The sequence below is a fragment of the Bombus vancouverensis genome, chromosome 6 (assembly GCF_051014615.1).
Source record: "Bombus vancouverensis nearcticus chromosome 6, iyBomVanc1_principal, whole genome shotgun sequence".
Lineage (NCBI taxonomy): Eukaryota > Metazoa > Arthropoda > Insecta > Hymenoptera > Apidae > Bombus > Bombus vancouverensis.
This window is the reverse complement of record NC_134916.1, coordinates 18,910,102-18,924,019: the sequence shown is the minus strand read 5'-3', so window position 1 is coordinate 18,924,019 and position 13,918 is coordinate 18,910,102. Positions and strand designations below refer to the sequence as shown.

The 13,918-nt window shown below is 42.5% G+C and overlaps 1 protein-coding gene across 12 annotated transcripts in view; it reads right to left on the bottom strand.

Annotated features, from left to right (window-relative positions):
• The window catches only part of RhoGAP102A (Rho GTPase activating protein at 102A), a 64,197-nt gene that overhangs the window by 18,079 nt on the left and 32,200 nt on the right, over positions 1-13,918 (bottom strand). For 11 of the 12 annotated variants that reach the window (XM_076619426.1, XM_076619429.1, XM_076619432.1 and 8 more), the window contains exons 3-5: positions 7,630-9,090; positions 1,777-1,933; positions 527-643 (exon numbers count right to left, since the gene is read on the bottom strand). In XM_076619426.1, the coding sequence (XP_076475541.1) occupies positions 527-643; positions 1,777-1,933; positions 7,630-8,949 (1,594 nt within the window). In that variant the 5' untranslated portion in view covers positions 8,950-9,090. Of the gene's footprint in view, positions 1-526; positions 644-1,776; positions 1,934-7,629; positions 12,082-13,918 lie in introns of all 12 variants that reach the window. The other variant, XM_033339881.2, reaches the window with a different exon arrangement.

Genomic DNA, 13,918 nt, shown 5'->3' with positions numbered 1-13,918 from the left:
TGTTCCTCGTCACAATGAAACAGACAACAGCTACTAGAACCTAGACAAAAGCTCGGACACAAATCTTCGCAACGATACCGCGTAGCCTTTCTCTTAGACAAAGTTTTCTAACAAGCTATACCTACGTTGTTCCTATGGGATAGAAACTCTGATCTTTGGGATTTAGCTTCTTACACGACCTATCGCAATCTGCCGAATAAACTGTTTCTCTGTTTAATTCGGTAATTTAGCAATTAGTCAATTCGGTAATAAAGAGAAACTGAGAGGAGAAACAGTTTGAACGAAAATAAAATTTTCGATATCGAAACTGTAAACTTTCAAAAATACGAAAATACGAAAGTTAGTACGAAAGATCAATTTCCGAGGGAAAACGTGAGAATAAAATTAGTACGGCGTAGTCTGTAGCATTGAAATTACAAACGAAAGATGTTTCAGACGATTCGGCCATTTTTTCTTTGGTTAAGCCTCTGACAAGAATGCCGAAGCGAGACCACGCGATTAACAAATTTCTATGTCTGCGACTCACCTTTCTCCTTATCATCTTTTCCTTTATTGTCGAAGAAACCAGTGGTGAGAGCTTTCCTCTTGAGCAAAGGTGCTCTTCTTTTGGGCTTGGTGGTAACGGCACTGCTACCGAGTGACTCTGAAAAAGAAGAAACAATACGAACAATGAAAGAAAGATCCAAATTTACCGCTATCGTTGATAACGTCGTTATTTTTATGATGCAAGCGTAAAATACGAAGGAGAAATTCTCGTGACCTCCTGTGGCTCTGTCGTGGTTTCGTCTATTCGCTTCCGCCTGTATACGGAAATGGAACAAAGAAACGTAGAACGAACACGAGGAAATGGAACTCGATGAAACGCGATCCCCCCTTGATCGTTGAGTAACGTCGATGACCACACCGGAGTGTACCGCGAAAAATTAGTTTACCATATCACGGAACGTACGGAGTATTTCTTAAACGACGTTCATCGTACATGTAATCGCTTCTGGCTAATTAATAAATCCTTAAAATATTCTATTCTATTAATAAAACATCGTTCCTCGCGTAGAACAATTTCTTATCGGTTTAAATTTCATTTAATGTAAGGTAAAATATCCCACACTTTGAAATAATTTACCAGCGATCTAGGTAGAGGGAAAATTCGAAAGTAATTTGCAGAAGGATTTTGAAGTAATCGTTTCGAATAAAAGTAAAATTTGCTTAAATGGAACTGCATTAAGTTAATAAATTAAATTGTATGGTAAAATTGGTCTACAACTACGATTATAGTTTTAACGCAGTAAAAGTAAATTCGCAACAAATTTACGACCGTACTCGCCTGATACATTAAACTATCTTAGACTATCTTCCATTCCGAATGTGCACGACTATATATATGCTATGTATGTATAGCGATATAAGCAATCTGCATGAAACTAGTAATAAAACGTTCTTAAAGATTCCTTAAGAGCATCATAAACGATATCTGGTAAATTTAGAGAGAGAGAGAGAGAGGGAGAGTGTGTGTGCACGTGATTCCTTGAGAAAGAGGATACTTCGACGTTGAAGTTACACCCTATGTTCGTAAACATGTCAATCATCTAGAAGGCAGCCGAGATTCCATTCTCGACATTGAGTTGAGACACCAATTTTCTCGAGAAAAAAGATAGAAAACGTACTAAAATTAATTACTAAATAAATAATAAACGCCAAGAAATAATTAGCAAATATTTTCAGTCTTCTAAACGCTAAATTTTTGAAATAACGATCATTCCAAAAAAAAAAACTTACCACTCGGCGGCCTAATGTGAACGCCCAAGTTGAGGGCCTGGAGTTTCGCGACAGCTACCTTGCATAGAACCTTCCTCTCGATTTCTGACAGTGACCTTAGCGGAGTATCCTGTAGGGTGACGCGTCGTCCACCAGTGCCCGCCCACGTACACTTTCCCTGCAATTAAAGTTACACGCTCTGAATGTTCTCCCCACGATGCGATAACGTCGATTTACGTTACGTTGAGGAAGGTCACGCCGCGTTACACGCAAGGAATTAATCGACGCGGATTAACTACGTCGAAGTTAATCTGTACGACAATTCGCAACTGTTGTCAAACTTTGCGTATTCGTTTCCTGTACAAGATACTGGAGAAATTGACGACATAAAGTTTCAAATTTCGTAACGTTTGAATATTTCAATGTACAACTATAATTATAATATTTCTTCAACACTATTATATCTGCGTAATTTTTGAAGAAGTGAAATATCAAATTAAACAACAAACGTCGAATATTGCCTATTATCCGGTGAACGATATTTTTCACGTAATGCAGATGAAGATAAATTTCCATGAAAATAATAAGAAAAAGGAACGAAACGATGAAACCTTATGAAACCATCCTAGTGATACGGATGATTTCATAGCAGTTCGCAATAACGTGTATATAGGTAAAATGAACTTAAACGCGTGTTCAATTGCATCAATACGATGAACCAAGTAAAATTAAATACGAAGTTGAGCTCGTGTGGAAAAGTGGAAAGAGCGATGGTATTACGCTATAGACGCGATGTGTTAAAAGTATCGCGTTAACCAAGATGAGCGAAATAAAATAACGTTGTTTGAGAATTTATACTTTTTATGAAACACGTGCTATAAAAAAAGCTATTCTTTAGGATTTTTTAACGTAAAATTGAAATAACGATGAACTACGTTGACATGAAATATCCCAACGAAATTTTTGTCTATCCGTTGCTCCCTTTTGAGCGCGGTAAAATAATGATTTCCTGGTACGCGCGTGGAACAGGACAGGCAGATATCGTGCTTTATACAATTTTTATTAGTACGGTATTAATGTTTCGCTGAATGAAGAAAAGAGAAAACGCGAACGACGATGGCTTTAATTAAAACTACGTCGAAAGAAACTACGTTATATTTTATATCCAATTTTCCGTTATATCAAAGTTTTCTGCCAATGAGTCTTACACGATATGGCGTTAGAGTTGAAAGTTCTTAAGACATGATTTTATCGTTCTTGCGATTGACGTTCTTTTTAATTAAATAATACAACATCCAAGGGATTTTTAATTCTATTACCAGACCAAAAAGAAAACATGGCAATTCGGGCAATCCGAATATCCATTTTCGCGAAAAATCTGACAGGATTAAATAAAAATTCTGCTTTTCTAGTTACGATATTTCATGCAATATGGAAAGCGATGATCGAGAAGAATAAGCTGCAAGCGAAGTGACTGCGAAGTGATTTGCTTTACACGAAACACTAAACGTACATTATTTACGATAATTAATTCGATCGAGCGCGAGAACCAAAAAAAAAAAAAAGCTCGGATGTAGAAATCGAATTAACTTCGTATCGAACGCGTGAAATTATATAGAAATTAGTGATATGAAAACATACAATATGCAATTCTAGTACGCGACGAAGCAATTTTGTAATCCGTTTATGGAAGGTGCTCGGCGGAAAACCCGGCGACAAATTCATTACTTCTGATGTAATGAATTGGCTCCTCGTCAATTCCGAGTTCGAACGTTATTCGGCTTTACCGCTCGAGAACAACGATGTCCAATAATTTACGATCACACGGTACTCTGGTTTATCGATTTCAGGAAGAACGCACAGGAGTAGGGTAATTTACTGTTGCGCGTTTCCTGAAGCCTGATATTCGAAAAGCTTAGCCGATTATAACAGACGATAAAATCAGTGCCAATTCCATTCTGTCAGAAAATTCTGTCGAATCGAATTTACGTAAGACGACGACGACGACGACTTTACTCGTTACACTACTTTAGAATTTTCAATGTATTCTTTTTACAAAAGATATTCGTACCTTGAATGATGGATCTTGTTAAATCGCGAATTCTTCGATCGTTTTAATCGCATTAAGTCATAAATTAAAACATCCGATCTATCCCATTAGAGGGTTAGATTCCGATTGTAAGTAATTAAAATGTAATCGTAATTTCGTACATATTCGAAATATTGCACGAACCAATGATATAAAAGAAATAAAAATCTGATATTAAAGGACAATTCGATGTTAAAGATATTCGGTGATGTTATAGCATGATATAGCATGAAAGACGACTAGCCGATGGATGTATCGCAAAATTTGTTTACAGAGGAGGCTGAAATCGCGACACGTGGGTGAATGCACAGTAAAGGAGACAAAGGTGAGACACGATACGTTCGCAAAGGATCGCTGCCAAGACGTGAATTCCACGACACGATCTATTAAAACGTTCTATCGTTACTTTCTTGTCGTCTCGACCATCGACAAGATATCTTTTGTACCGCGACATCGAAGTACTCGTACAAAAATATGGTATAAGAAAAATCAAGTTCAAGTAGTTCTTTCTTAAAACGTTTAACATTTATTCGAACGAAATAACGACGAACTGCGTGAGAATCGAATACGATAGGTCGAAGAAGCTTTTTACGATTCTCGGACGTCTAATCGATCCTCGGAACAAGTTTCATCCGCTAAAAGTCATTCTCTGTATTTCTATTGAATTGTTGCACGATTAGTTGCGCGTCGTCGAGCAATTAAACGCTTCGAGTATCTTTTTCATTCTTGAAGAGATCAACGGTAGAAGATAAAAGAGAAAGGAAGCAGGACTAAAAGTTTTGTAAGATGGTTGAATGGAAAGGAAATTACATCAAGTACATCAAAGTGAAATTTCTCGACGAGGGGAAGCGAATTAGCTCGTTCTTTTTCTAAATCGAAAACTGCATGCAAGTAAATAAATCAACTTAAAAGTTCTGATAGCTTTAGTCGCTCGCTAGCCGAATAGCTTTCGTCGTTGTTAAAATAAAGAGATATTCCATTCGGTCTTTATAATAATAATAATATAATAATAACGAACTTTCCTTGAAACGTTAATGATTCGATTCGAATATCCACATGGTCCATTCTACTCTTCTAATCATCCACTATAGATAGAATGCTTCATTCCCTCCGACGCGACGAATAAAGGATCGTTTCAAAGCTAAACAACGTGTGGTCAAAATATCGATAAATTCTCTTCGAGCGATCTCCGTGTATAATTCAAAACTTTGAGGAACCAATGTGCGCTAGAGGAACGATTTTATAAAAAGAACCTCCTGCCCCGACTAAACGTTCTGTCAATGTACACGGTTGATAAATTCGTGTCTGAATCCCGCCGTTTTTCATCGTTTCCAACGTTAATGAATCGAGAAACATATATTTTCCAACTTTTCCTGATCTCGCCACGCAACAGAAACTAATAAAAGTCAAAATACAAAGAGAAGAAGACGCTCTTACACGATCTATCTTTCGCAACTTTTCTCGCAACTTTTACTAGGTCTACTTTTACCAACGTCTCGTGGAAAAGGCGCGTTTAGGACCACGTGCGTACAGTCACACTATGCACGGCGTACATCCATGTACATGTTAATTAACAACATTATTTAGTTTACTGCTTCTCATACGAAAAAAAAAAAAAAAAAAACGATGCGCATCAACTAAATCAAATTGATATTTCTACTAACTAGAATGAGCGTTGTAATATATTGGATACGATCGATTCAACGATACCGTTACGAAGAGATACGTTGGGCAATAATATCTTCGAAACAGCCTAATGTCCGAGTATTAATAAGAGTAACTGCAGGAGAAGTAGAATCATCGGTTGTAGTGGCGGCACATAAGCTGTGGTTAGCAGACACGTAGTAGTAGTAGCAGGGGTTAAGTATAGTTTATACACACCACCGTTGGCTGACTATTTCTGGCGGCGCCGGCGAAATTCCGAGGCCCTAAATTGGTTATCGCGCTTACCGCTTAACGAGATGCCTGCCGCAAGGTCGACCTTCTTCTTCTTGTTCTTACATCTCGTCTTTTTCCTCTTTCACATCCTCCGAATACTCGGTCACACCACGGAGATATTAAACGTCGGCCGGGTCGGACGGTAAAGAAAAATAGACGAGCCGTCGAAGCTAAGATCGTGGAAGCGCGCCGTGAAACGCCGTGAAACGTCGTGAAGCGCCGTGAAGCGCCGTGAAGCGCCGTGAAGCACCGTGAAGCGCCGTGAAGCGCCGGGAGAGAGATGAAAGCGATGAAAAAATGGGAAGAAAGGGAAGGTTAGAGTGCGGGGGAGTTACGAGGGACAAGAGATATATAGAACTTGGAAATAAAAAAGGCTGTTATACGTGGAAATTAGGAAGGAGGCAAATGTATCGCAGAGGAAGTGTGCGATAAGCGAAAATTGGGAAAACGAAATGAAATAAGTTCGGAAGGGAAAAAATGTTAATACGTAGAAATTAGGGAGAAGAACGATAGATTATTATGACGGTTAGGAAAGGAGAGAAAAGAAGGAGAAGAAAAACGAAACGATATATATGAAGGAAGATGGAAAGGACAAAAGTCGTAACGTAAAAATTCTGGAAAAGAGATTAATTATTGAGAAGAAAGAGATGAAATCGGAAGAAGGGGAACGTAATTACGTAGAAATTCGATTGTAATACGTAGATAACGACTAAGGTAAATGGAAATCGGCAGAAGGAGATTGTAATACTGTAATAGAGCATGGAATTGTAGCAGAAGAAAGCCGAGATTAATGGGAATAAGAGAAATAGGAATTTTAAATGCACGGATATTAAAAGAAGGAAGCTGAAGTCAACGAAAAACGAGGAAAACATTTTCCTCGTGGTAATTATTTATATTTTACCGTAAAACGTAGTTATTTTACCGTTCAACAATCGTGAATAACAAAGAACGAAAATATGGAACGAGGGAATTTTTATAAAAAAATACCATAATTATTAAATTAGAAGAAAACTAAAAAAACTCAGGGTAAAGAAAGGCGAAATTGCCGAGTGCCAGAGTCGTTCGTGTTGAATTCTTTCTCGAAAGAGGGTCGATAAAACGAGAACGACGAGAGAAGGTTTGACCGTTTTCCGGATGAACTTGCCGGGATCTTGCCTTCGACTCGGTGGCAAGTAAAATTAATTTACAGGTGCTATTAAGAAAGCTAGGCAGGCGAGTATTGTTATTAATAGCAACGCTCTATTTTCGTAACAGATGTTAATAGCGGCATCGTTAATTCGTTTTCTTTCTTATAACGAGGTGGACACTCCACGCTATGCCGCGACAGGTGGTTTAAGCAAATTATTCGTAGACATGTTTTGGCAAGACAAAACTCTATATATAGAGTGCGAGATTCGTTTCTGCTTCGTTTACAATGCACGAATAAAATGCATCGAAATATTCGACGAAAGTTCTTCGTTCTGGACAAGATTCGCATTATCGATCGTTCTTTGATACTTAAACTTTATTTCCTTCCAACTATCTCTCTTAATCTTTTAATCTTCCAAACAGAGAAATTGTCGATCAATAAGCTTCCACGTTTTTACGTGTTATTTCATTTCGATCGTTTTGGAAACAAATCTTATTAACTTTTAGTCGTATCCTTAACTGAAACAAAAGTTCCAAGATTGACAAACTAAACTTCTACCAAGAATCGCAAATTTCATAAAACGCAAACTACGTGTCCGCCCGCCCGCCGCCCCCCCCCCCTTCGCCCCCTCCGAAAAGAAAGGAAAAGAAAAGGAAGAAAGGAAGAAACACGCGATCAAACAAAACGACAAAACGATAAAAGAAAGAAGGAAACTCACCTGTGGTGTCCAGACGGAGGGTTGATTGGACGCCCTGGAAGTACTCTTGCTTCTGGACCTCCACATCTTCTTGGCGACCAGTCGGCTGCCGTGATGCACCACGCTGCTCGAGGACTTGCTCTTCTGCATCGCTGTGCCACCTGCGGAATTGGTGGACGATGACGTAAGTGCCGGTGAACCCGGTGCCGAATGCGGTTTATCCTTGTGCGCGTTGGAACCGTGTAGGAGATGGGAAAGGAAGGACTGATGATGATGATGTTTAGGGGTCAGTGGTTCTTCCGAGCCAAGGCCAGCATCGATGCTGCTCCTCGAGCTCGCGTTTCTACTCGGTGGCGAGGTGGTCGTGTCAGCGTCTGACAGATTCTCCGATGGATTCTCCGTCGAGGACATCTCTCTGTAATTAACAGCCCAGTTGTCTTCGGTTTGACAGCCCTTGTTATTGCCATCGTCATCGCCGAGGCTCGTGGTCTCTCCTTTGGCCTTGATGTTCCTCAAGTTTCTGTCATAGTTCACTCGTTTGAATCTGTCCACTTTGTCGGCGTCCATCGACTTCTTTCTAGCCATTCGGAGATACCTTTTGATCGTGTCGCTGACGGACGGTGAAACGTCGTCGTTGTCCACGCTGCTTCGCCTGCGACCCGTAGACTTATGCATTGCCGCTTCTTTCATAGATGATTCCTCCTTTTCTCTCTCTAGAAGAACGGCGTCGAGAACCTCGCGAGGAACAGGTTCCGTTTGCACGCCGTCGTCTATGGGGCCACGATCTGTACTGGGCTCTTGCACGGCTATCAAAGGTGGCAGGCAACTAGGATCTCTCCTGAGCGAAAGCCAATCTTCGGATTCCTTCGACGGTACTCTGGTCCTTTGATGAGTCCACCAACGAGAAGACGGCGGTGACGTGTAGGCGCCGGTAGCACGTGGACCTCTGAAACCCCTGGTACACCTCAAGTCAAAATACAACTTCTCCAGCAGCTTTCGGTCCGTTAGAATCGCCGAGATCACGTGTTCTCGAGTCGCGGATTTACTATAATAACGGCCGATAGTTTCCATCAACGATTTGTGCACGTAATCGCCGTGATACGGTTGCATGGTCTTAGAAACGTTTCCCGTGTGTTTCACTGTTGGCAAAGACCGTTGGACCGACAGTTGCTCCAGTTTCGTCTGGGCAACCATCAAATCTAGATATTGTTGAAGCTTGTTTATCAAACTCTGATAATCGAAAGGTTCTTTTCCATCCATCTGCCCGAGCGTTTCCGATCTTCCTGTCGACTTTGTCGTACCAGCGACGTCGCTTTGCATGTTCAGGTACTTCTGCAGCATATCAGCCAGTGCTTTAGTCTCGGAGTCCTCCTGTACGAATTTCCTATGCTCTACAGGACTCGATGGAGTGCTCCCTCTCTCCGATGCCAGCAGCCATTCTCTTTTAGCTTTCGCTAGGTCAAATTTTCCCGCCGTGGTGGTCTGAAAAATGAAATTTTGAGGCGGATTTCTAACATCGTCAGCCTCGTCGGCGGAGCTAGCCTTCGTTCTACAACTGCCGCCCTTTATATGTCTTCGACGTCTCTGCGATCGAAAGCTCAAAGTCCCTGGATAGGAAGTTTTCCTCCAAAGCAGAAACCTTGGCTCTTTTTGACACACTTCCTGAAAGTATTGCTCTATCTTTGGAATATCTTCCGGCCTATTGTGCGTTCCATCGGGTATTAAACGTCTACCGGCGTCAGCCATGTACCGCCATGTCTTTCTAGTAAGCAACCACCGCTCTTTCGATGGTTTGCTCGATCGTTTGGTCCTCCTGTCTTTGGAGGTCGGCGGCGTACCCCGTAACGATCCGCCTGTCTCCATGCTGTCCCGACGCGAACGTCTCCTACCCCCAGGACGCTCCGCCATCGTCGCGTCCTTTTCCTTCTTCGCCACGCGAACCACTTTCGCCGAATTATTTTTACTCTTTAAACGCGATCATCCAACCGAACGCGAATCGAACAACCAACCATTTGCTCGAGAACCACTAAACCATTAGCGAAGAGGCGCGTGGCGATTCACTCGCGACCACGTCATCCAAGATGCTCGCTATCTGGACACATTCGACCAATTTGACCATTCGACGAACTCTCGGAGATCTGTTCGTCTAACGGACGAATGGAATGGACGGGACACCTCACTTTCGCACACTGTGGAATCTGTCACAGCCGAGGAACTGAGTCACCGGTGAAATATTGCGTCGAGCTTTCTGCTTGATCTATGCACGACGTACTTTCCAGGAGAGCGATATCGTTTAGACGAGCGAACGAAAATTCGGCGAATTTAAACCGATGTAGCTTGCTCGTTTATGCTTGGACCAAGCTAGAGAATACGTGAACGGAATGATACAATGGTGCGTGGATCGGAAGGAGGCAGGCGAAAGTTTGCGCTCTCTTTTCTCTTTTTCGAAGGAAGAATACCGTTGCAATAGCGAGAACTTTCTTCTAACGCAAAACAAAAGTAGCCACTTGTTTCGCTGAGTAGGAAATTACCGGTTGTTTCTGCAGCGCAACACGTGTAACCCTGCGTGTGGCAAAAACTGATCCAACTCTCTCGGTTCCCCGTATCACGCTTATTTTTATTCCGCGTACGAAACTTTACGCTCTTTTTACACCGGCTAGCAGCAGGCCCGCGTTCGAAACTTCAACAACAACGGGCTCCAGATTAATTTAGACTTTGCAGATCCCACCGAATTTCAGCTAACCACTGCTTCTCCTCACCTTCTCCTTCGCATCCGAGATCCACCGCGAACGACACGTCGTCCTTCTCCTTGGAAACGATCCCCGCGAACACCATCGACTTGGCGAGATCGCGAACAAACAAAATCACAAAGACTTTCGAACCTAAACCTTCTTCAAATGGAGATCCAAGGCGACCAACTGTAATCTTTCAGAGATTCTTTGATAAAGTAAAATAATCCTCCAAGTAAATTTAACTCTCGTCCTTGTTGCGAGAGGCTCGCTGAAACGGAAACTGTACCGAATGCGAAAGAATAGGACGAACGTTTTCAGCGATTGAGAACCACTGGTTCGTGCCCGTTCCTTAAGCGTTCTGTTTGTTGTTCTCGGTAATGTTCCAGGGATCGGAGAACATGCAGAGGCGAGGCGAAACGAACGCGACACGAGCAGCGTTAGGAGCGACAGCCGATGCTGCGTCGAGCAGAAACGTCGAGGAGAATCACGTTACATACGGCCGCGAGCCGGCAAGGTGGAAGCTGCCTAAGGTACGCGACTACTGCTTCTCAAGGCGTCGCGACGCTCGTGGACGCTCCGTGTCTAAAAGCGTCTTTGCCCCTTCTCTCCTCGTGCCTCTCTTACGCGAGAAGAGAGAAGCGAGTGAAGCGAGAGACGGAAAAAGGGGAGACAGACGCAGAGAGAAAGAGAGAGGGAGAGAGGGAGAGAGAGAGAGAGAGAGAGAGACGGTCGAACCGCGGGCGCGAGTTAAGGCAATAGTGGAAGAAGAGGATGAAGAGGACGATGACGACTCTGACGAGGAAGATGAAGGGGGAACGACAGAGACGACGAAGGGTGGATGAAACGAATGGACGGTTGAAAGAGGATAGAGGAGAGTATGGAGCGGTGGAAGAGGAGCACGATGACGATAATGACGAAAAAGATGAAGACGGAGGGATAGAGATGAAAAACGATGGGCGAATGGACAGAGACAAGGATATCGCGATAGAAGAGGAGAACGATGACGACGATGATAGAAAAGACGAAGAAAGGGGGACAGAGACGAAAGAAGATGGACGAAACTAAGATGAACAGAGACAAGCGTAAAGCAGTGGAAGATGAGCGCTCTTCTTGCACCGAGATGACGACGACGATGACGAAAAAGTGTAAGAGAGGAGGACAGAGAGGAGGACAGAGACGAAGAAAGACGAAGGAAGATGAAAGAATACGAAGGACAGAGACGAAACGAACGGAGGAAGAGGAGGATGGAGGAAGAGGCAGAGGCTGCGGTCTAGGATACCTGGGACCGCAGACAAACCGGAGATGGTGTCCACGACGTTGTCATCGTTTGCCAAATACCGACGCCGCTTTCTGGCGAGCCACGTCTACGTGCACAGGCTCTCGCGTACCTCATAGTACGATAGTCCCCGCCTCGACGATTTGTTTATAACGATCTCGCGGCTACGCGTACGGTAGAGAGACGTTTTTTAGCAACGCGACGCCTGTTTTCGTAAGACTTGTCCGTCGTCCCAGTTCGACGATCGTGTTTCAGACACGTTGGAACGCCAACGTGAAAAACCAAGCAGCCTCCATCGAATCGAGTGTGGATAATATCGTTTCGTGTTGTAGCAGGTGATGAAATGGAATTTTCTTGAATGTCGAGACGCTGTCGCGTTTGGTCCGAGTTTCGCGACGAACCTTTGGAAGTTGAAGATTGGCGGAAGACGTCTATAGTCGCGAACACGGCTACTAGCTGTGGGCACTACAGATCGAAAACTAGTAAATTGAAACGATATAGAGACCACCGAGGATGAAGATGATCGGGAAAGGAAGAAAAGCGAAGGTAGCGAAGTAGTAAAATCCGGCAAATCGCGTAAGATTCTGTCGAAAATATCAATTCTGTTTGCCAAACGCTATAACAAATTCCTGGCGAACGTGCAATTTCTAAATTCGTCGGTTCAAGCAACTCTGCCGCGAACTTTTGTCTTCGTACGAGTATACATACGTCTGTAATTCGACGAAGAAAAATCTAACTTATCTAACGTACATTTTCCTCCGTCGATCTGTATTAAATCGAAAGAATTGGGTGAAATAACCGCTGCGGGTTATATTTTCGTGTTTTCGTTCACTCGCCAAGCTTTCACGCGAATCTATAAAGAACATAAAGCGAAAGAAAACAAAGGAAATTTAAGAAGTTTAGATACTAAAACAACAAGCTACGATATCCACGTGCACGCGGTTTCCACAGTTCCAAGTGTGTCTAGGAGAGTAGAAGGTCTAAGGTAGAAAGAGAAAAGTTGAGAAGTGGAAAAAAGTGAAGTTCGGATAACCGTGGATTACCTAACGTTTCACGGCGAAAATGTAGGACATTTCTTTATAGGCGCGCGCCACTGACGTAGTACGATAAAAATCGCCATGAGGGCATTGCTTAATATTCTTAGGGATGTATTCCGCGTCCGGAACTATTTCCAGACTCATTCTCTAATGCAAGTCGGACCACACCTCGAGCCGCCTATAGGGCTGATCGTAAATCAGAGCTGGCCTAGCTCGCCGTGACTTTATTTTTTCGAGCGGAAAATTGCCGTCTGATTTATCGACGAATGCGCTCGGAATTTCTAGGCTGCGGCCGTTTAAAAAATACGGAACACGTCGGTAACAATTTTGCGAATTCGTCCACGGCCTACGTCCCTTTCCGATCCATGTACTCTATGCGAAGGATACAATAGCAAAGTTGATGGAATTTCCAAGCGAGACACGGATACGACTGAAAATATTCGACGACGATGGGATATGAGCGTATTCTTTCTTTCTTTCTTTCTTTCTTTCTTATAAGCGAAAAACGAGGTAAATAAAGAAAAGAAGGGAAGGATCGTAAGACCCGTGTTTCTTTCGACGATCTGTAACATTCATACTTTTGTATTAATTGTATTATATGCGTTACGTATCTGTAATCTATACGTGTCTTGTATATTTATAATATCGATAATCTGTTTTCATATTCGGATATTTCGTATTCTATTGACACGTTAAAACTACTAGTCTAGAACGAGATATTTGCCGCAAAAGTCATGTTTCGTTCCCAGTACTTTCGTACAATATACGTATTTAATAATACTTCAAGTATTTGATAATTATTCAAGAGCTTTCTGGAAAGAAAAAGGCACGTAAGATAAGATAAGGTCTATTGTAGAGTAGAATCGATAATCGTAATGATTCCTAAAGATTCCTTTGTTCTCTTTATATTTATAAAATAAAGATTTTATAATAATTCGATTGTTCGACTACGAGTCAAACACCTGTTACATACATACAGGCGCTTTTTCCAAAAAGCATCTTGGTTGTTGAATTTTATCTCGATAAACTTTGCAATTACGAATCCTCGAGCGATTGCAAGCGTGGCGGGATCTGATAAAAGATCGGCCAAGAAGCGAATCGCGAGAGGGACAACGCATATTGCGCTATCTTTAGCGTTTACGTTCGCGTTTCTCGTCGGGACGCCCAAGTGTCTGCCAGCCATCCTTATCTGTACTCGTCCGCGCGTTTCGAAAGTTTCTTATCGTTAGGGAAACCGACTTTCGCGCACCTGAACGATCGCTTCC